The 21,812-nt window shown below is 50.7% G+C and overlaps 3 protein-coding genes across 7 annotated transcripts; 1 reads left to right on the forward strand and 2 right to left on the reverse strand.

The window, feature by feature from the left end:
• Positions 1-43: 43 nt before the first annotated feature.
• Positions 44-4,470, reverse strand: Rgp1 (RGP1 homolog, RAB6A GEF complex partner 1). 3 transcript variants are annotated; one of them, XM_052718664.1, is made up of 9 exons: positions 4,357-4,470; positions 3,837-3,971; positions 3,339-3,475; positions 3,002-3,085; positions 2,755-2,904; positions 2,386-2,532; positions 2,071-2,198; positions 1,707-1,896; positions 44-394 (listed from the first exon to the last, which is right to left on the reverse strand). In XM_052718664.1, the coding sequence occupies exons 2-9, from the start codon at positions 3,950-3,952 to the stop codon at positions 171-173; spliced, it is 1,176 nt and encodes a 391-aa protein (XP_052574624.1). In that variant the 5' UTR covers positions 3,953-3,971; positions 4,357-4,470; the 3' UTR covers positions 44-170. The 3 variants fall into 3 exon arrangements, with proteins under 3 accessions (XP_052574624.1, XP_052574625.1, XP_052574626.1); XM_052718665.1 differs by lacking the exon at positions 4,357-4,470 and having other exon boundaries at positions 3,002-3,104; positions 3,837-3,950; XM_052718666.1 differs by lacking the exon at positions 4,357-4,470 and having other exon boundaries at positions 3,002-3,104; positions 3,816-3,929.
• Positions 4,471-4,551: 81 nt separating this feature from the next.
• Gba2 (glucosylceramidase beta 2) lies at positions 4,552-16,366 on the forward strand. 3 transcript variants are annotated; one of them, XM_052718661.1, is made up of 17 exons: positions 4,552-5,351; positions 9,216-9,307; positions 9,494-9,609; positions 11,820-12,038; positions 12,318-12,557; positions 12,783-12,885; positions 13,032-13,185; positions 13,258-13,383; positions 13,571-13,743; positions 13,947-14,051; positions 14,251-14,358; positions 14,456-14,607; positions 14,726-14,832; positions 14,951-15,093; positions 15,147-15,289; positions 15,379-15,570; positions 15,816-16,366. In XM_052718661.1, the coding sequence occupies exons 1-17, from the start codon at positions 5,017-5,019 to the stop codon at positions 16,068-16,070; spliced, it is 2,763 nt and encodes a 920-aa protein (XP_052574621.1). In that variant the 5' UTR covers positions 4,552-5,016; the 3' UTR covers positions 16,071-16,366. The 3 variants fall into 3 exon arrangements, with proteins under 3 accessions (XP_052574621.1, XP_052574622.1, XP_052574623.1); XM_052718662.1 differs by having other exon boundaries at positions 4,555-5,351; positions 15,174-15,289; XM_052718663.1 differs by having other exon boundaries at positions 5,331-5,351; positions 12,323-12,557.
• On the reverse strand, positions 16,242-21,673 carry Creb3 (cAMP responsive element binding protein 3). The gene is made up of 10 exons (XM_052718667.1): positions 21,552-21,673; positions 21,309-21,464; positions 21,064-21,220; positions 20,919-20,989; positions 20,712-20,801; positions 18,197-18,303; positions 18,035-18,103; positions 17,099-17,183; positions 16,923-17,007; positions 16,242-16,827 (listed from the first exon to the last, which is right to left on the reverse strand). The coding sequence occupies exons 2-10, from the start codon at positions 21,453-21,455 to the stop codon at positions 16,496-16,498; spliced, it is 1,143 nt and encodes a 380-aa protein (XP_052574627.1). The 5' UTR covers positions 21,456-21,464; positions 21,552-21,673; the 3' UTR covers positions 16,242-16,495.
• Between the last annotated feature and the right edge of the window lie 139 nt (positions 21,674-21,812).

Consider the following 21,812-nt stretch of genomic DNA (forward strand, 5'->3'; position numbering starts at 1 on the left):
GCAGCTGCCAATTTACTCTGAATAAATAAATCAATGCCACAGCTGAAAGCCTGGTTCTCATCGCCTGTGCTGCGGGGCCCCGTGTGGGAAAAGCGGGCCCCACCCGAGTCCAGGTGTTGAGTTTCAGTATCGAGACGAAACTAGTGCCACGGTGGGCATGTGGGCCAGTTTCAGATAGTTATACTGCTGGTGCTGGGGCCTGGGGCAGCATATGAGACCAGGGTGGGGCTTGTAGGGAGCACTTTGATGGGAAGGTCCCAGCTGAAGGTGTCTACAGGCACCTGCTCAGGTCCTGTCCAGGTTGCAGGTTCAGGCTGCTCCAATGGGGGCAGAAGGACCAATCCTGGTTCTCGGGAAGTTACAAACTCGAAATGCAATCGCCACTTCAAAGACACTGTGAAAGGAAAAGACAGAGGGAGATACTCTAAAACCTCTGTTCTCAATCTATGGGTCTCAATCCCCTTATGGGTCAAAGGACCCTTTCACAGGGGTCGCCTAAGACCATCAGAAAAGAGAGATATTTATGCTATGATTCATAACAGTAGCAAAATCACAGTTATGAAGTAGCAATGAAAATAATTTTATGGTTGGGGGTCACCCCAACACGAGGAACTGTATGAAAGGGGTCACAGTGTTAGGAAGGTTGAGAAGCACTGGTCTAAAAGCAAGTAGGTCAGGTGTGGTGGCACACGCCTGTAATCCCAGTATTAGGTGAAGTCAATGGAACCACAAGTTCAAGCTCAGTTTGATGCCAGCTGGGGGGACTACATGAGACCCTAAATCAAAAAAGAAAAAAAAAGCAAGCAAGTGGTGGGTAGTAAAAGCCGATGCCAGGATGTGGTTAGTAAATGAAACAACAAACTCAGAACCACCAGGATGGCTCAGCAGGTTAAGGGGACTGGCCACCAAGCCTGGGAACCTGAATTTGATTCCCAGGACTCATATGGCAGAAAGAACCAGCTCCAGAAAGCTGTCCTCTGACCTGCACGCACATGCTGCGGGGCACCTGCCCAGATCCACACACAAAATACAATAAATAAATGCATTTAACATTCCCTGACTGGGTGTGATGGTCTCATCGCTCAGGAAGAGGAAGCAAGTGGATCTCTGTTTGAGGCCAACCTGGTTTACACAGTGAACTCCAGGCCAGCCACAACTACGGTGAAAACCCGTCTTTAAAAAAAAAAAAGCCATGCAGTGGTGGCAAAGCCTTTAATCCCAGCAGAGGCAGGTGGATCTCTGTGAGTTCGAGGCCAGCCTGGTCTACAGAGTGAGTTCTAGGACAGCCAGGACTACACAGAGAAACCCTGTCTCAAACGAACAAAACAAGGAAACACAGGGCAGGAGCCTCGATCAAACATTTCTTTTTAAGAAGTCTGGTGTGTTAACATGTTCACCAGAGATACCGTTAAGGATTGCAGCATCAACTCCTAGAAACACAAGGTCACCATAGTCAAAACTAGGTAGCTTGAAGTAAATGTGCTGAGTAGCCAGAGCTCAGCATCACGGGGCCAGGAACGGTACTTTAAAGCCAGTAAGAGTTCAGGGGTCAGCACATCTGACAGACGGGGAAAGAGGAAAGATGTGAGAAAATGCCAAGGCTTGGGTATGTATGTCTGGAGTTTTGGGACCAGGACCCATTACACCGGACCTAAGCGCGGCATTTACTTCCCCTACGCCCTTCTCCGAAACGGTGGGGTGCTCACCAATGGCAGTGCAGAAGCCAGGGGTAGAGCAGAGAGGGATGGGCAGAGAGAAGCTGGTTCTAGTTGTATGTAGGCAGGACTCCTGGTGCCGGGCATGAGTCACATGGGACACTGATGGGGCAACTCCTGTCCCACGGCGTCGCTGGTATTCAGGCTGTACGCGCTCTTCAGTCTGCAGGCTTACTGAAAACTGGGAGCAGAAAGAGAGACACATAGCAGCAGACATTCGGAAATATGGACTGTAGGTGAGTGGTGGCTCTGAGGAACCCCGACTTCCACTTCTACAAACCACCCCTCTTTATGCAGGCCCCTCTTCTGCCCTAGCCCTCCAGGCCGAGCACAATAAAAGCTGGTCCCTTCTCACCTGCAAACAAGCCACAGTTCCTTCCCCTAAGTTTAAGGTCCCCACCACGTCCTCGCCGAGTCTGTAGACAGATTTGAAGACACCAAAGGTCCCGACTTTCCCTCGGCCATCGCTGATATTGTATAGATCTGGGGAGGATAGATATCGTTTACACTGGGGAAAATCTAGACGGAGTCTCAGAGGCCAAAACATGAGACTTTATAATGGGGGCAAGGTATTAGGGACCATGAAGGGATGTGGTAGACAGGAGACTTTTTCAGACAAGAATACACTAAGGGAAGGGCTGGATCAGGGCAGTTATGAAAGGATTCTCACGGAGACTGCGGCAGGAGGTGGCAGCCATGAGGCGCTCCCCAGCCAGCTCAGCCAGCCATGAATCCTTCTTTCCACTCTCATCCTCCTCTAAGAACGGACTGGACGGAGCCACAGCCTCATCTTGGGGAAAGTGGACATCCTGAAGACCTAGAGAGAACGAGCAGAGGGAATGCTGGGAGGAATCAGAGATGTGACAGACAGTTGGTTTCAGAGTCCAGCCTGAGGAGGCTGAAGGGGAGCCATGCTTTAAGGTCTACGTCTCAGCTCGCTCCCCACCTCATCCCCAGCACTGTCCCTAAGGCCAGGAGTCCCCACAGGTCCCCTTGGCAAGCCTCTGCCCCAAGCCTTCCCTCTAGGAACCTGACTCACCAGTCAGCACAAGAACTCTCAAAGGGACTCTGAGTAAAGTGATGGGCGAGTTGACGCGCTGGCAGCCGATGGTCAGTTTGTAGACGTACTTGACCGACTGACCCCGAAAGGAAGGTGGACCCTCCGTGGGCAGCACTTCGCTGTAGGAGTCTGGTTGGGAAAATAGTAGTCAGGGCAGCTGGAGGCAGCAGGGTCCTCCCTCCAGGACACTTAGAAGGCAATGCCAGGCTGGGGGACAATCACTCACATGATTTGGACTCTCCAGGGTCAAGCCTCAAGTCACAAAACAGGATTTTTGGTGGAGTAGAAAGGATGCACTGACCCCTCTCACCTATGACAAATAAGAAAGACTGCAGCTAAATGACTCCACTGTCCATTACTGACCAGAGTCACACAGCAAGTGGAGGCAGGGGAAACCGCCAACTCTTTCTGTTGTAATATGGGAGCAGTCTTAGGGCCCCAAATCAACAGTTACCTCCCCCTACACCTGTGGTGTGTTGGCGACTACATCACGTAAGAACTTAACTTTACCCCTGGGTGACAATGACTTCCCCTCCCTCCAAGACAAATACTCTATCTCTAACCTCGGTGTGGCAGAAAGACAGTCTGGCTGTCAGGCTGGACATCTGGCTGGCTGGAGTCAGGGGGTGGCAGGGCTACTCGACTCTCGCTGGCATGGAACTGGCAGTGGATCTGGGCACTGGCCCAGGCCAGAGCCTCACTGTGGAAGAGGAAAAAGAAGGAATGAGCAGATAGTTCCTGACTTCACAAATGCTTTCCCTCCGATACTGTCTGACCAGACCACCAAGGTGAGATGACTGTCTAGTGACCAGGGAATCCAGAACCCCCAAAGTGAAACCATTACGCAATGCAAAGCGCATCAAGTTCAAAGAGGGAGGAGGAGGAGGAGAGGCGGGTAGGGGGCCATGGCATCCACATCTTTGTCGAAAAGCCCTTCCCTACAATGAGCAAGGAGGAGGAGACGGCAGTGCAGTTACAGGACAAGCAAAGCTCTGATTTAGAAGGAGTGAGCGATACCGGGCTTCCTCCCGGAAGGGTACCTTCAGTACCAGCATCCCCACCTGGATGCAGAAGTGGCGGTCGGGGGCAGGGGATTAGTGACAGTCACTAAACATTCCAGAGCCTCCCCCGCCAGAAACACAGGACCTCGACTCAGCTCAGCCACCACTTCAATCATGGCAGCTCCAGAACCAAATCTAGAAGGAAACACACACAGTGCCAGAAGTCAGTACCGGGGAAAGAAGGAAGAAGTGCTTGGGACCTAGGGTTATGTCTCGATCTGGGTCCCAAGTAGGGTTTTTCAAGTTTCGGTGCGGGTGGGAAGCGCTGGGACTTGGGGAGCTGGCAGGCGGATTGGATGGGCGACAGATACTGACTCTCTACTGCCTGCGTGAGGGCATCGCTCTTGCCCCAGACCTCTCTGAGTCCAGAGTCGGACTAGGCCCCCTGCGCCGCCACCCACAGGCTCCCAGGCCTGCCTCTGTCCCCGCTTCCCTCGAGGCTCCACATCCTAGGCCAAGACACCGCTGCGCGTCACGACTCTGGATACAAACGCGGACTCTTACGGATGGAGGTCCTCACCTGTCCGCCCCTCCGAGACCGGCTCGGAGATCGGTGGCGTCCGCGGTGCCAGCGGCGCGGCAGAGGCGGGACTTCCTATGTCACACTGCCGCGTTGAGGCACCCCTTCCGGTCCGACCTGTGGGGTGCTTCCGGCCGGAAGGGGCTCGGGTGGTCCCTGGGCTGCGGGTCACCCTCCCAGCGGTGGCACCTGAGCGCGGGCGCTGGGGATCCCGGCCGGAGGGATCCGGTACCCAGCCCTGGAGACCCTGGAGCGGCGGCCCGGGGCGGGGCCGAGGGTCGCCGGGAGCTCCGGGGCGGGTCCCAGGGGCGGTGCTTTGCGGGCAGGTACCGCGGCTCCGCCCCCGTCCGCCGAGCCGGTCGGCCTTGGGCCGGGCGAGCTAATCGCCGCGGCCCAATGACAACAAGGCCCAGCCCTTCCAGCCTAGGATCTAGAGACGCGACCCAAGAGAGCCCGCGGCTACTTTATTGCTGTGGCCACTGCCACCGCAGCCAGAGCTCTCAGACTTTACCCGGACACCAGCTTCCTACGGCTTCCCCCAGCGTCGGGCCCTCCGGGACCGTACCTAACCACAACTGGTGCCCGCGTTTCAAGACGTCAGAAACGTGTCAGCGGGACCCGAGGCCACCGGGGTCGTGAGGACCCAGGGATCCAGTGAACATGGTAACCTGCGTACCGGCCTCAGAGCAAATCAGCTGTGCCGATGGAGAGCCACAAGTTTATTGTCCTGAAGATACTGGGGACACCGAGGCTGTGCGGGTTACTGACTGCCGGAGCCCTGAGGACAGTGGACGCCAGAATGAGCCAGGCTCCTGCAATTCAGAGGACTCTGGGCAGCTGATGGCCTCCTACGAGGGTAAAGCTAGGGGCTACCAGGTGCCTCCTTTTGGCTGGCGGATCTGCTTGGCTCATGAGTTTGCAGAGAAGAGGAAACCCTTTCAGGCTAACAACGTCTCTCTAAGCAACTTGGTAAAGCATTTCGGTATGGGCTTGAGGTGAGTAGATCCCTTTGTTCCCATTCAAGACTCCTTGCATAAGTGGAAAAGGGTAATCAAGCCGCTGGGCCCCTGGTGCCAGTCAAGTGTGCCATATATCCCCTGCATTCTTTAACCCTGCAGTTTTTGAGGGTGAGACTGAAGAGGTTTTGCAACCCTTCTTTCCTAGCATCTTCCCCGGCTGCAAAGAGAAGGAGCATTTTGTCCGGCAGTCAATCTTTCCTATTTAGGCTGGCTCCTGAGCACTTCCTCTTTCCCAGACTTAACTTCAGGATTAGTTATACTCTGTGGCAAAGCAGAAGACCAGCCTCTGTTGTGTTGATACAGTGTTTTATTTGCAAGGAGGATGTTCTCCAGTCTATGTTACCTTGAGCAGCTGAAGCAGTCTGTGTACCTTATTTAAGCTTGTGCCGCTTCAGCCCCAGCATTCATCCGTTCCTTTCCTCAAGCTCGGACTCCTGGAATAGTTGAGTCTGGCTGTCGTCAACCCTAAAGAGAGGGTGAGAAGTTCACTCTATTCTGTGACAGAGGGCTTCTGATACACAAAAAGCAAAGACGGAATTGGGCAAAGTAGTGCACACATATAGTGCCACCTACTTGAGAGGCTGAGGCAGGGGATTGGTTTGAACCTAAGAGCTCAGAGCAAACCTAAACACCACAGTGAAAGCATCCCCAAGTAACAAATGGGGGAGAGCTGGGGAGAAAGCTCAGTAGTAGAGAGCATGCATGCCACCACTGGACAACTTCCCCAGACCCCTAAGGATGACTTCTAGCCAGATGTGCTTCAGCGTCCCCAGTGCTAGTAGCTAAGTCTTCCAGAGCCAGCCTTAGCTCTTCCTCCCATCCCAGAGGTTACAGACACTCCAGAGCAGGTACTATAGAACCCTTCTGAGTTCAAAGACTGATGATGAGCAGGCATGCCTATTAACAGGAGCAGAGGGATAGAAAGGCAGAGAGCATCATTCTGAGGTCATTCTGAGTCAGTGTACATATAAGCACAGTACTGCGGAGGGATGCATAAAAGTTGGGAAACTCAACCCCAGCAGCTTCTAAACTAGGGAGCCCTTCCTGCCCCAGTCAGTGCCGTGGGACTGGCAGGAAGTCCACTTACCTAACTAACCCCGGCTCCAGGCAATGAGAAGGGCCTTGTGCTGCCTGGATACTTGGCTCCCATGGGTGGCCTATCTCAGAGAACCATTCCTCTAGACCCTTTAGGAAACTGACTGTATTAGTTACTTTTCTTAGTGCTATGATCAAAACCGGACAAAAGTAACTTAAGGGTTTGTTTTGGCTTACAGTTTGGGGGTACATTCTGTCAGGCAGAGAAGTAATGGTGGCAGGAATGAAGGCAGCTGGTCACACGGTGTCACAGCCAGAAGCAGGGAACAGTGAAGGCTAGACCCCCACTTCCTTTCTCCTTTTTATTCAGTCCGGGACTCCAGCCCATGGGATGGTCACCCACAGTTAAGAAGTATCCTCCCACTTCAGTCAACCTAATATAGACAATCCTTCCTTCTAGGCATACCCACAGGCTTGTCTCTCCACCATCATACTGTTCCAGTCCGACTCTGGCCCAAAGCCTTTGTGTCCAAATGGGACCTAGGGTACTGAGACAGGCACAGAGGATTGCATGTGATCAGGATAAGGTCAAGAACAGGTGTACATTCATCCTGGCCTCTTAGCCACTCAGTGTGAGCTGAGTCACAGAGGCCTCAGGCTCTTGCTCAGCCCCTTGGACCTTGGCTTCCCATACTAGGATAGGGCGGGTATCATCGACACACAGCTTTTGGAATGGGACGGGTTGAGGATAAAGCAGAGGTGAGAATTCAGAATGATCATTTTTGAACTGGGATTGGTATTATAGGGAAAACTGAGTATGTCAGGAATGGCCAACTGCCAAACTAGATCAGGGAACCCCCTGGAGTGAGCTGAACTGAGGGGCACCCTGAACAGGAGTGCTGGCAGGCTAGTTATGGGAGTCTCAACTTAGAGTTCAGTTTTGACTGCTGTTCCCTTAGCCAGTGTTTACTACCCGACAGTCCTTTGCTCTGCCTGTCTTAGTATCTTCTAATTCTCCAATCCTCTGGCCTCTCACCGTGGTCCTCTCCTCTAAACTGGCCACCACCTATCCTTTGTCTTCCACGCCTTTTACCCTGTCTCTGGAGTACACCCTTCCATTATTCTTAATACATTCTTCCCCTCCCAACTCTCGCCCCAATCTGCCTTCCATTGCTCTTTCTATGTCAACTGTCTGTACATCCATTCACTTATGAATTCATCAAATATTTACGGGCTGCAGGCCCTGTGCCTTGTCCCGTGCTTCGAGCTGTGGCAGACATTCATCTAGTCTTGGTCATTGTTCCCGAACCCAAGGAACTTAAAAATGTCATGCTCACGTGAGGAACACAATGAAATAACAAGGCGGTGTCTAATTAGGAACTGAGATAGTGTGTGGCAATAATCATACCTGTCACCAATATTCTGCTTTATGACTTTCTTATCTGTTAGGCTATTTGATCTTTCGGTGATTACATGAGGTAGCTAGGGCAGAGTTATTCCCATTTTGTAGATGCAGAAACAAAAACTTGAGGGTTCACATATCTAATTACTTGTTTAGATGTGACTGAATGTTAGGTGTGAAGTGATTGGTCAAGAAGGAAAGTGGACATGGGAAAGACTGGCAGGGCAGGGCTTGTGACCTGAGGCTTAGTGACCCTCCTGAACGAGAATGTATAAGGAATAAGACTAGAAACAGGCGAGGCAGATGTCCTAGCCTTCAAAATAGAGCTGTCTACTTGTATGTGACAGTGTTGATGGTTTCCTGTTAGATACAAAACGAGGAGCAAGAACAGCGAAACACTGTGATTTTTGTTGTTGTTGTTGTTTTGTTTTGTTTTTCAAGACAGGGTTTCTCTGTGTAGCCCTGGCTGTCCTAGAACTTACTCTATAGACCAGGTTGTCCTCAAACTCACAGAGATCCGCCTGCCTCCTGAGTGCTGGGATTAAAGGTATGGGCCACCACCACCCAGCTAACGCTGTGATGTTTTAGAAAGCTTTACTATAGTGGGTATTTTGATTTTGTTTTATTTTGTTGAGACAGGTTCTCACTGATGCACAGGTTGTCCTGGGAATCATTATGTAGCCCAGGCTAACCTCAATTCCAAGTGCTGGTTTTACAGGCGTGAGCCATCATGCCCAGTTAATTTACTGGGTGTTTTTAAAGAGCAGAATCTGAAAACTTACAGTAAAACTGGAGGGGGATGGGGCTTATGGGGAAATGGTCCAGGACATAGAAACACCAGCTATCTGTAGCCTAGGTACTCAGTCTCCCTTTATAGTCTTTAATTGCCACCGTTCATAATCATAAATAAAGTCATTTTTAAAAGAGGAAGTCCTTTTGGCAGCTTCTGCTTGTTTGGAAATTAGGGGGATGTGTAGAGGATGTAGCTAGGGAAGGGCAGCTAGTCCTTTGAACACAGACTAAAGCTCCTGAGATTTAAGCGCACACAGTGGTGGTGGAGTCAGAACAATCAGAATAGAGAAACAAGGGTGTCCTGCATGAGGACTGGGGCAACTGGGAAGATAAGGGACCCTGAACTGGAGTAATCCAGAGGAAGACAGTTTGGAAGATATAGTGATGGGTCCTAGGTTATCGTTTGAGACAGAGTCTCACCATGTAGTCTGTGCTGGCCTCAAACTTGTGACCCTTCTGCCTCAGCCTTCAGAATGCTATGATTACAGGACTGTTTGTGGAGCGTGACATTCTTGGGACATTTAGGGGGAGATCACAGCGGAATATCAAGACAAATGCAGATAAGAAACAGCCCACTCACCCTCCTACTCACATTGACATTTGCTCCTCAGGTACTTGAAGTGGTGGTACCGGAAGACCCAGGTGGAAAAGAAGACCCCTTTCATTGACATGTTCAATTCTGTACCCCTGAGACAGATCTATGGTGAGTCTCAGCTCAGCTGCCCTTTTTAGAGATCTGATTTCTATGCTTCTGCGGAGGCAGGCAAAGAGGTTTCTAGTTCATGCATACTTCATAGCTTCATTCCTGGGTTTTTAGAGCCCAGACAGGAGATGTGGGCTTGCTTTCCTCTTCCAGTCCTCCACTGACCATCCTGATTTTTCTTTCCAGGTTGTCCCTTGGGTGGCATTGGAGGAGGCACTATCACCCGGGGCTGGAGAGGCCAGTTCTGTCGTTGGCAGCTTAATCCTGGGATGTACCAGCACCAGACAGTCATTGCAGACCAAGTAAGAATCAGGAAATGGGGGGCAGACAAAGCCGTGGCTCTTGACTAGCATAGAATGTGGCCGTTAGACATCCACATGGTCCAGTCCAATAAATGTTTTCCGGATGCTGTGGGCTCAGCCCAGTGCTGGGATGGACAGTATGTTAAGATGAACACAGAACCCATGTTCCTTGAAAGAGTAAACATGCCTGATAATTCTCATGTCCATGTCTCCTGCCTAGCTCACAGTTTTCTGGGCACTAGCTCAGCCAGTACCTTCCAAAGAGCAGAAAATTCCTGGATCATTTAAACTGGCTAAAAGAACAAGAATGGGATGGCATATCCCTATCCTAGTACTTGGGAGGTGGCTACAAAAAGATCAGGAGTTCAAGACTAGCCTCAGTTGCATAGTGAGGCTGAGACTAGCCTGGGCTACCTAAGACCCTCTCTCAAAATAGAGGAGGAGGGGGCGTGCAGGGAGATGACTCAATATGTAAAGCCGCCGGGTCTGACGGTCTGCATTCCACCCCAAACCCCGGCTCTTAGGCCGGGTGACAAGTGCCTTCACTGCTTGAGCCATCTGGGCTGGCCCCCCATTTTTTTTTTTAAAGGACATTTGAAAAGATCGGAAGGGGTAAAATAAAACCTAAAAAGTCATGGTGAAAACAGATGCACAGCAAGATCTCTCCTTACCTAGATTGTCAACCTTTAGGCAAAGGTCGGCTCCCCTGCTGCAAATCATCTCAGGGGTCTGCCCAGGACTCCCCAAACCCCCTCTCTTGAGCTGTCTTCATTTTTCTAAAGCTTCAGACTTCACTTCTGTTTCTAGATCCTCTCTGGGCCTTATCTTACAGTATATGACCTTCTTTTCATCATAGCTCTCAAACGGCCTCCCCTTCTGAGTTAGCAAGGTCCCTTTTCCTGGGGGAGCCTCCAGCTCTCAGCTTATCTTCAAAGGAGAGGTGACGGCAGATCTTAAACCTGCTGGTGACAGTGTCCTTCTCGATTCAAGTTTAGTGGCTGTGCTCAATAGCCATGCTCCACCCCCTGTCCATGCCTCATCTCTTCCATATTCCAAGGGGAATGCCTTTGGAAGCATGAGTCTGCAGTAATTATGGCCTGTATGCTGTGTCAATACACTGTGGTAGGCGTTGGGGATATTTATATTAACAATCCTACAAAGTACCATTATCATGATTATTTTACAGATGAGGAAACAGGATCCAGAGGGCATTAGTAACATGCTCAGGGCTGCATGGTAGGGAATCAGAACCAGTCTTCTCTCTGACAAAGAGCTGGTGGTCTCAACCATTTGTACTTTACTAGCAACATGAAAAAGTGTTTTATGGCTAGACCCATCTCTGTAATCCCAGCACCGAGGCAGGAGGATCACCAGTTCAAGGCCAGCCTAGGCTACATAGCAAAACCCTATCTCAAAAGAGGGAAGGGAAAGAAAAACTTTATATACAATAAAAATACCAAGCATAGTTTGGACCAAGAAAGAGATATTAAACCTCCAGCGTTCCTTCTCTCTGGAGCCTGAAGTTTTACTGGAGAAATAAGACTTGGAGCAAACAGACAGCCACCATGAGGGGCTGTGCAGTAGACACCTCTGCAGAGACTTTGCTTGTTCTCTGCTCACACACCAGCTCTGAGAGGTTCGCTTCAGTAAGCTAGAAATGGCCCCTGCCTTCAGAGTAAGCCGTGGGACAACTGGGGACACAGAATAGCAAATAAAAACATTGTGACATAATTCACCGAATACCAGGATAAAGAGGACTAGGACAGAGCAGAGTAGCCCCTGCTGGAAGGGGGAAGAGCTGTGACTTAGTCCTTGAAGGATGAGGGTCTCTAACTAGATGGAGATGAACATGGGCAGAGGCCTGAAGAGGAGTGGGAGAGTGCTCATAGACTGGAGAGTATTTGTGTGACCAGATTGCCAGGTTAGAGTTTAGCAATCAGCCGGAGTGCCCTAGGAGTCACTGAGTCATCCTAAGCAGGGATGGGCACATCTTGATTTCTGCTACCACTAGAGGCAGAGATAGTATAGGCCTGCTGCTTAAGGTTCTGAGATCAGGAAGGGAGGAGTGGTCCATGGTGGTGGCTCACTGAGCTGGGAGACGGCCTAAGGTGGTGGTGAGAGTCTGAAAAGGGAGGAAATGCTTTGGGGGAGGAGACCAGTGTGTGTGGCTGTGGGTTACTTATTCCAGCCTGTCTGCTCTCTTGATCCAGTTTACAGTATGCTTGCGTCGGGCTGGGCGGACTGTGTATCAGCAAGTTCTGTCCCTGGAGCGTCCAAGTGTCCTGCGCAGCTGGAACTGGGGCCTGTGTGGTCACTTTGCTTTCTACCATGCCCTTTACCCCCGAGCCTGGACAGTCTACCAGCTTCCTGGCCAGGGCGTCACTCTTACCTGCCGCCAGGTCACACCTATCTTGCCCCATGACTACCAGGTGAGGCTTTCTCCTGCTTCCTCCACCACCTCCCCTCCCCAGATCCAGCTCTGGAGAAGTTTGATGACCGACGAAAGGGAGAGGTTGGAGCTGTGAACATTACACTGGCTTCCCAGGCCCATTAATTCTAGCCTTCGAGAGCTTCTGGTAGGCCATTTTCCCGGGAAGATGGGAGGATAGCGAGGAATACTTGAAAAGGTTCTCTATGCCCATGACTGATTCTGAGGAGCGAAGCCAAGGATGGATACACCGAGACTGAGCCCAGCCTTTTATCCCCAGGACAGCTGCCTCCCTGTAGGAGTCTTTGTGTGGGATGTAGAAAACGAAGGAGATGAAGCTCTGGACGTGTCCATCATGTTCTCTATGCGGAATGGACTAGGGGGTGAAGAAGATGCGCCAGGAGGGTTGTGGAATGAGCCCTTCTGTCTGGACCGGGATGGGAAGACTGTGCGGGGGCTACTCCTGCATCACCCCAGCCCCCCGAACCCCTACACCATGGCTGTGGCTGCACGCTGCACGGTAATGGGAGAGGCTGCCCTGTACCTCTATACCTGCGCCCCTGCCCTCACAGCCCGACCCTGAACCTACTTCACCTCTCACTCTTTCATGTCGTCAACTCCCAAGTCCCATCCTCATCACAGCCCTCAGCCTCCGAACTTGGAGGTGGCAGTGTGTAAGAGGAGCAGAAGAGCTAGGCAGAAGAGCTGTGTACTTGCCTTCACAGAGTCTTTGACCCCTTAACAGGCAGACACCACGGTAACCCACATCACAGCCTTTGACCCTGACAGCACTGGGCAGCAGGTGTGGCAGGACCTACTTCAGGATGGACAGCTGGACTCCCCTGCTGGTGATGGGGGTTTGACTGGGAGGTGTTGGGAAGAAAGGCTGTGTCCTGTCTTAGGACCAGAGTGGAAGAACTAATAATGAACAGGTCTTGTCCCTAGTTGTGGGGCTCAAGGGAGTGCCTGTGCTGAATTCTTCTGTGCTTCTTAGGCCAAAGCACCCCCTCGCAGAAAGGAGAGGGTATTGCTGGGGCTGTCTGTATCTCCAGCAAGCTGCCACCACGGGGCCGGTGCTGCCTGGAGTTTTCACTGGCTTGGGACATGCCTAGGATCATGTTTGGAGCTCAGGGCCAAGTCCACTACAGGTAAACGTAGGGATCCTAAGGCACCGGGGCTCTGACCCAGCATCCGTTCTTATGCCTTTCTTTCCACCTCAGGCGCTACACACGGTTCTTTGGTTCAGATGGTGATGCGGCACCTGCCCTTAGCCACTACGCACTGTGCCAATATGCAGACTGGGAGAAGAGAATCTCAGCATGGCAGAGCCCAGTATTGGATGACAGGTGCCCATAGAGCCCTCCTCCTGTACTTTTTCCCAGGCACTTACTCCAAATAGGACTTGATCTGTTCCTACCCTCCAGTCAGCAGGGCTGTGTTGGGATTCACTTAGTGCCCCACTCCTCTGAACTCTAGAGTCCTCTCTATCCTGGGAGGCTCATAAAGATCCATTCCCTCCTCTTGGCTTCCCAGATCCCTGCCTGCCTGGTACAAATCTGCACTGTTCAATGAACTATACTTCCTGGCTGATGGAGGCACAGTATGGCTGGAAGTTCCTGAAGACTCTCTCCCAGAGGAGCTGGGAGGCAGCATGCATCAGCTCCGCCCCATCCTGCAGGACTATGGGCGATTTGGTTATCTTGAGGGTATGGGCGGCTGGTGGGTTGGGGTGTGTTGGGCTAGCTAGTGTCCTGCATAAAGCAAAATGATAGATTTTTGCCTGTCCCAAGATATTGATGGGGTAAGGGTATAAATGGTGACTATGGACAGATGCTTGTGCCCTCCTTCCAACTTTGAAGAGTGGAAGCTGGGATTCTTGCAACAGTGTCTCTCTCTGTCATCCCTCCAGGCCAGGAGTATCGCATGTACAACACATATGATGTCCACTTTTATGCTTCTTTTGCCCTTGTCATGTTGTGGCCCAAACTTGAGCTCAGTCTACAGTACGATATGGGTGAGGGTAACTTCTCTTAGCTTACTTTACCCTTGAACCTCTGTAGTCTCAAATGATGTGTCCTTCCCCTTGCCACGAGCATACCTACCTACCTCTTGCCTATCGGTTTTCCTCCGGGGTCACACACACAGCTCTATGACCACCCCAAGCCTGCCCAGTCCTTGCTTTCCCTCACCTACTTGCGGGTCTGCTCCCCCAGCTCTGGCCACTTTCAAGGAGGACCTGACACGGCGACGGTACCTGATGAGTGGAGTAGTGGCGCCTGTGAAAAGGAGGAACGTTATCCCTCATGATATCGGGGACCCAGGTAAGGGTCCGCCATCCCAAGGTCACCTTTCCTCTGCTTTTATACCCTCTGTCCTGTCCACTGATACAGATAAAGCACGTCCCCTCCCCTCCAACAGATGATGAGCCATGGCTCCGGGTCAATGCATATTTGATTCATGACACCGCTGACTGGAAGGACCTGAACCTCAAGTTTGTGTTGCAAGTTTACCGGGACTACTACCTGACTGGTGACCAAGGCTTCCTGAAGGACATGTGGCCTGTGTGTCTGGTAAGGCATGTGTATATAGTATCCAATACACCAGGGACATGAATGATGTCTCAGGAGAACCCAGATGGCTAGTACCTTTCTTTGAACCTCTGGCCTCAGTGTCTTGATCCCTCTCTAGGCTGTGATGGAGTCTGAAATGCAGTTTGATAAGGACCAGGATGGACTCATTGAGAATGGAGGCTATGCAGACCAGACCTATGACGGATGGGTTACCACAGGCCCCAGGTTGGGGGGGTAGGGATTTCCAGGTCTGAGGTGGGGAACTGGGCACGTAAGGATGGTAGCCCTCACGCATGGGAGGGGCTGAAACTGCCAATCTCACCCAGCCCCTGTCCCTGATCAGTGCTTACTGTGGAGGGCTGTGGCTGGCCGCCGTGGCTGTGATGGTTCAGATGGCTGTTCTGTGTGGGGCCCAGGATGTCCAGGATAAGTTTTCTTCCATTCTCTGCCGAGGCCGAGAAGCTTATGAGAGACTGCTCTGGAATGGTGAGTTAAAGCAACCTGGGGCATCTTAAAGCCTCCTCCATGGACACAAGCAGCTTTCCTTTGCCCTTCCTCTACTCCAGGCCGCTATTACAACTATGACAGCAGCTCCCAGCCTCAGTCCCGTAGTGTCATGTCTGACCAGTGTGCTGGGCAGTGGTTCCTGAGGGCCTGTGGCCTGGGAGAAGGGGACACTGAGGTGAGAGACGAGAGAAGCCAGCAGGATGGGTTTCCCTGCGTGGGAAGCAAGTCTAAGAGACTCTCTCTCCTCTACTCTCCCCGCTCTAGGTATTTCCTACCCTGCATGTGGTCCGTGCTCTCCAAACCATCTTTGAGCTCAATGTCCAGGCCTTTGCAGGGGGAGCCATGGGGGCTGTGAATGGGATGCAGCCTCATGGTGTTCCCGATAGATCCAGTGTGCAGTCGGATGAAGTGTGGGTGGGTGTGGTCTACGGGCTGGCAGCCACCATGATTCAAGAGGTAATGTCTTCCCTTTCCCATCCCTTCACCGTTTGTACTGTGGTCCACAAAACTTCCTCAACCACTAAATTTATTCCAGGAACACCCTAATGTCACCTTATCCGTCCAGAGCCCCTTTTCCCTAGCATGTGTTCCACCTCTTGCCTTTAGGTTCTAACCTGAGGGCAAAAGGCATACTATCTTCTCTGCTCAGCTAAGGTAACTGTGCCACGAGGCCAGTTATTATGTATGACTTCTCCCCGCAGGGTCTGACTTGGGAAGGTTTCCGGACAGCTGAAGGCTGTTACCGCACTGTATGGGAACGACTGGGACTGGCTTTCCAGACCCCAGAGGCATACTGCCAGCAGCGAGTGTTCCGCTCACTGGCCTACATGCGGCCGCTGAGCATCTGGGCCATGCAGCTGGCCCTGCAGCAGCAGCAGCAGCAGCAGCAGCATAAAAAGGGCGGCGGCCAGTCATCGTCATCGTCGTCGTCGTCGTCACACAGGGCACAGGACTAAGCACAGAACCTGAATGTGGACCAAAGCTAAGTCCGGAGCGATCCCTCTGCACTGTGGAAGCCCAGCCTCCACACTGGTCTTTCCTCCTTCCCATACTCCTGCAGCCCTGAGCCACCAGGACAATCGCGCCCCTTCCCTTCTTCCTCCCCAGCTGGGCCAGTAAAAAGGGGCTGAAGAACCACTTATTTATTTCTCCCCTACCCGTTCCTTCCATGGATGAAGTAGTCAAGGCCAGTAAACTTCTGTTCATGGAACAACAGATACACATGGGTATAAATAAAAGATCCCTTAAACTAGTGAGTGTGCTGTGTTTGAGCTCCCAGGCATCCTAATAGGGCACAAGAGCAAAGGCCAGCTTTTCTTTCCCCCTATTCCTTTTTATTTGAATACAGACACGAATCCTCAGGCTGAGGATATTCTCCCCTCTAGCCTGAATACCTGCCCTGCAAGACGACAGAAGGAGGGCTGTGGGGAGGCAGCCACCCCTGTTTCTTTGAAAGATTTGCCTGCAGGGGAGGGTTGGGGCCTGAGAAGGGGGTCTCTGAGGAACGATCAAGGAGTGGCCAGTGCTGGGGTGGCTCTTCCTGAGGCACGTGGTAGAGCAGGCAGGAAAAGTTGCCGGAGGCCTGGAGCCTATGTTCGGAGCTACCCAGCAGCTGGGTTGTGCTGTCCTTCGGAAACTTTGACTGCTGGGCAGGCAGCTTCGTCTGAGGGCGGTCATAGTCACTGGGGAGGGCACGAAGCTGACGGTGTAACACTGAAGAGACAAAGACCTGTCTGTCAGGAGACAGCACCGAAGAAGCCCTTTACCAGAGCCCAGGCATGCCTTAAAGGTGTCCTGAAGCCTCTTACCGACATACTCAGCGGGCACACTCCCCATTGTGTCCGAGGAGTACATGGCAGGAACAAGAAGAAGACAGAAAGAAAAGAGAAGGACCTGGAAAACAAGGAGAGAGGAGATGAAGGAAGGGCTCTGGCCACACACCCTGTCTCTGCCAGGAAAAGGATCTCCTGCCCCACCCTCTCACCAGAACACAAGTGCTGCCGCTGCTGGTTTTATTGGCTATCTCAATAACCAAGGCCTGAAGTCTCCTCAGTTGCTCTAGAAGGGACCTAAGGGAAGAGAGGAAACAGTGGTGAGCATGCCCTGGCCTAGCACCGAGTCACAACAAAACCCTCCGGTTTAGCCGTCCTCTCCACTGGTGCAGTGGATCCAATCTCTTAACTGCCTTGCCTTTTTTTCCCAAATGACTCCCAAATGTCCTCTTTGTGGACAAATGCCTGTAGTTCCTTACTGAAACAAAAAAATAAAAACTTCTCTGCCTTGACCTAAACTCCTTTGCAAATACCTTCCAAAATTCTCTTAACACCTGGTCAGCTATGCATGGAATCCTCACCAGGGACTGTGTTCTCTACTTTCTAGGTCAACACCCCAGTACTAGAGTTCCAGCCAAACACAAATATATTGTCTTCTCTCCGCCTAGAATGTTTTCCCACCCAGTCCCATCCCCATAATTGCAACTGCGCTGATGTTGACCACCTCCAGTCTTCTCCTATCTCCCCTTTCTCTGTCTTGGTACTTAATTTCCCCTTAACTACCTGTGAATTTATTTACCATTACTCTGAGCTTGAGACCTGATGATAAAGGCCAACCACCAGATGTTTGCATCTGGGAGCTATCCAGTTAGAAGTCAAATGTGGAATAGTGGAAAGAGTGAGGAAGCATTAAGAAATTAATGACGGGGCTGGAAAGATGGATCAGTGGTTAAGGCACTGACTGCTCTTCCAGAGGACCCAGGTTCAATTCCCAGCACCCACATGGCAGCTCACAACTGTAACTCCGGTTCTAGAGGACCTGACACCCTCATACAGACATATATGCGGGCAAAACACCAATGCACATAAAGTAAAAAGTCATTAGAAAAAGGAGTTTAAAAGATTAATGACTGTGAGTGGTTGCTTACAGATTCTGTTCCTCTAGAAGCTGTACTTTGTTCTGCAGCTCCTGATTCTGGGCTGTGTATTTCAAGACCCTGGAAGATAACATGGACATCAAAATATTGCCTGTGTCTTCCCTTCAAAAACGTACGGCTTCCAGCGTTTTCCCCACGTTCTTTCTTTCCTACCTGCTCTCCAAGCCTCCTACATACACCTTCTTCTTCTTGCGGCTTTCCTGAGCGGCTCTCTTGTTTCGAATCTTTCTCCGCACTCGTTTGAGAACCTGTTCCTCCATCTAAGAGAAGACGGGAAAAAGGTCACCCTAGGTGTGTTATTATAGACCTATATCGTATTATACAGGTGTGCTGGACAGCAGCTGAGGTCAACCCTCTTCCCAGTGAAAGACTCCCACGGCTTCTATGACCAGTAGGCATTCACCTTCTGTGTGAATGTCTCCAAGGACCAGGTGTTTAACGCACAAAAGCCAGACTATTTTTTGATATTTTTATGTGTATGGGTGTTTTGCCTGTGTGTATGTCTGTGTATAATGTGTCTGCCTGGTGCGCATATAGGCCAAAAGAGAGTTTCAGATCTCCTGGGACTAGAGTTACAGTTGTAAGTTGTTGTGTGGGTGCCGGGGCTCGAACCTGGAGCCCATGGAAGAGCAGAAAGTACTCTAAACCACTGAGCCATCCTTCCAGCCTTTAATTTAATTAATAAAAAAACAATTCCTCAGCTAGATGTGGTAGCACAGGCTTGTAATCTCAGCACTTGGGAGGGAGAAGGAGCAGATCAGGACTTCAAGACCATCCTTGGCTAGAGTAGTTTGATGCCAGACTGAGCTACATAAGACCATGCCTCAAAACTAACAACAATAACAAAAAAAAAAATCCATCCTTAACCTAAACCAATATCAATCTTCTTATAATTCCTATTCATTGTATTTACCTAGAATCTCCAAGACTATGTAGAATATATCCTTTTTTTAAGGCACTTAAACTTTTTTCAGAAATTAAAACTGAATAAAGTTGTTAACTCTTATAGTCTCTGATATAGCCTGTCAAACCTGGACACTAGCCAAGAGTGATGTCATTCACCTGTAATCTAGTCCCCAGGAGTCAGAAGCAGGAAGATCAGGAGTTCAAAGGCATTTCTTATGCACTACATAGTCTGAGGTCAGCCCGGCCAGGACTTACAAGACCCTGTCTCAACAAACAGGGCTGAAGGATGTAGCTCAGTGGAAGAGCACTTGACAAGCATGCATGAGGTGCCATATTCAAATCTCAGTGGATGGGGGATTAAGGTACGGTCTGGTCAGTGTAAAGGAGGACAAGACAGATATTGTCCTAGGGACAGAACCACTATTGATAATTTCCAAATTCTATTTTCTTTCCTATTAACTAATACAGTGCTCACTCATCTTGTAATGGTGGTGGAGGGATAGGAGACAGAGGTTCATGGAGCCCAGGCTTGCCTGAACTCAACATGAAGCTAAGTCTGGCCTTTAACGCTTGATTCTCCTGCCCTAAATAATTTAACGTCTATATAACAAAAGATACCATGAAAACATTAAAAAGGAAAATGACATAAAAGGGTTTGCCACAAAAGCTAGATGTAGTAGTGTATGCCTGTAATCCCAGCACTTGGGAAGTGGCTTTGATCTTAGGAGGGCCTTCTTGCCTCTGCTTCCAGAGTGCTGGGACTATAGAGGTGTGAGCCATCATGCCCAGCTTTGATAATTGTTTTTGTTAGACTGGTTCAGCCTCCCAAACATTTCTACCATTGAGTACCATGATCACAATGAAATCTATATTGGCCTGTTGTAGAATATTATTTTAAGGTATGCTTTTTTTATGTTGCATTTGTTTAACTCCTGTGAAGCTGTGTTACTGTGCCTGTCTAAAACACCTGATAGTCTAATAAAGAGCTGAACAGCCAATAGCAAGGCAGGAGAAAGGATAGGTGGGGCTGGCAGGCAGAAAGAATATACAGAAGGAGAAATCTGGGAAGAAAGGGTTGAAGGAGCCAGTGAAGGAGGAAGGCATCAGGGTCCAGCTACCCAGCTCAAGCCACGGAGTAAGAATAATATTTACAGAAGTAAGAGAATGGGAAAAGCCCAGAGGCAATAGGTAGACAGGATAAATTAAGGAAAGATGGCAAGTAACAAGCCAAGCTAAGGTCAGGCATTTATAAGTAAGAATAAGCCTCCGTGTGTGATTTATTTGGTAGCTGAGTGGTGGGCCCCCCAAAGAGTAAAAATAACCACCAACAAAGGCCCTTCATTTACAGTCCTTTTCAAGGCTCTATACTGTTAGTTGGCATTTAAAAAATTATTTTTTGTATGTGGGTGTGGGCTTATTTGGAGATCAGAAAACTTGTAGGAGTCAGTTCTCTCCTTCCATCATGTGGGTCCTGGGGATAGATATCAGGTCAGGCCTGGCAGCAAGGGCCTTTTCCTGCTAAGCCATACACTGGTAATTTTGAAAGGAACACCAAAATTTATATAAACCCTACAAGACCAGGAACTGCCCTTGCATCCTGCCCCTTATCTACCCACCTGCCCCAGCTTCCCACTAGCAGCAAGTTTGCTAAGATTCTGACCTCAGTCCTTTTTCAAGTTACTGATATGAAATAAACTTAAGTTGCCTTCTTGAGTCATACAATCCCCCTCCAGCTTTTGCTCCCCGAACAGAGAAACCTTACCTTAGTGAGGGGAAGAGCTGAGGGCAGGGTAAGCCCCTCCTTCTCCAAGAGCCTCTTCTCTTCCTCAGTCAGCATCAGCCTAGAAATCTCCTTAGGGTTGGAGGAAATAGTGGAGAGCAGAGTTGCATGGGGATGTCAGAGCAGAATAGGGGAATCTTGGCCCCAGTCCTGCAAGATGAGATAATCCTGAAAAATCAAGTCCAGTACCTGCTCTGCTGTTGTTTCCTCCACACGAAGTGGAGTCACGCGGTACCCCTCCTTTTCGAAGCTCCCAATATCTGCGAAAGCGAAAGTAGGGCTAGCTAGGCCAGTGAGCTCTTCCCTCCCCCATAACTTAACATCTCACACTCACCTAGATCTATGGAGACATGTTCCTGCGGGAGGGAATAGTTGTGATCATGGCGAATAGAAGAGCTGGAGGAGCTGAGACCATCCAGCGATGCCGAGGGACTGAGCAGAGAGCTCAGTAAGTCCTCTACCTCCCAGTCGCTCAGTTCTTGCACGGAGTTCTATCAAATTCACAGGCCTTGATTTAATCTCTGTACCCTTGGGTCTCACGGACGTCGCTTATCTTCCCCACTCAGAACCCCCACCCACCTCGGAAGGCGACAGCTCCAAGTCCAGCGGAGCCTCCACGTCCTGCTCGGTCGCAGCCCACAAATCTCCGCTTTGCTCTAGCAGGAAGCCCAGCAGGTCCTGATCACCAGGATCCAAAGCTAGCAGGTCCTGACCACCAGGATCCATTTGGGATACCTATGGATAGAAATTCCTGCACGCAGATCCAGTCGCCGAACCTTAGGTACGACCCCTCGGTCTAACTGTCAAATCGGCTTGACTTACCTTAGTCACTCTACTCCAGGATGCAGGGCCGAGGACCCAGCGGTCACTCTAAACAGCCACCTCCCAGTTTCTAGTCTCCTCAGCTTCCAACACAACGGAAGTGATGCACCGAGAGCCTCATGGCATCCTGGGACTTGGAGTTCCCCCCAACTCGGAAGTGGCTCTTGTGCGCCACGTCCCGGGGGCTATGCAAATTTAGGGACGTCCCTACAGCTTCCCACACCCCAGGGCGGGGATTTTGGAGATCCGGGTCCGCCTTCG

The sequence above is a fragment of the Peromyscus californicus genome, unplaced genomic scaffold (assembly GCF_007827085.1).
Source record: "Peromyscus californicus insignis strain IS unplaced genomic scaffold, ASM782708v3 Scaffold_5__1_contigs__length_169319896, whole genome shotgun sequence".
In the NCBI taxonomy this organism is placed as follows: domain Eukaryota; kingdom Metazoa; phylum Chordata; class Mammalia; order Rodentia; family Cricetidae; genus Peromyscus; species Peromyscus californicus.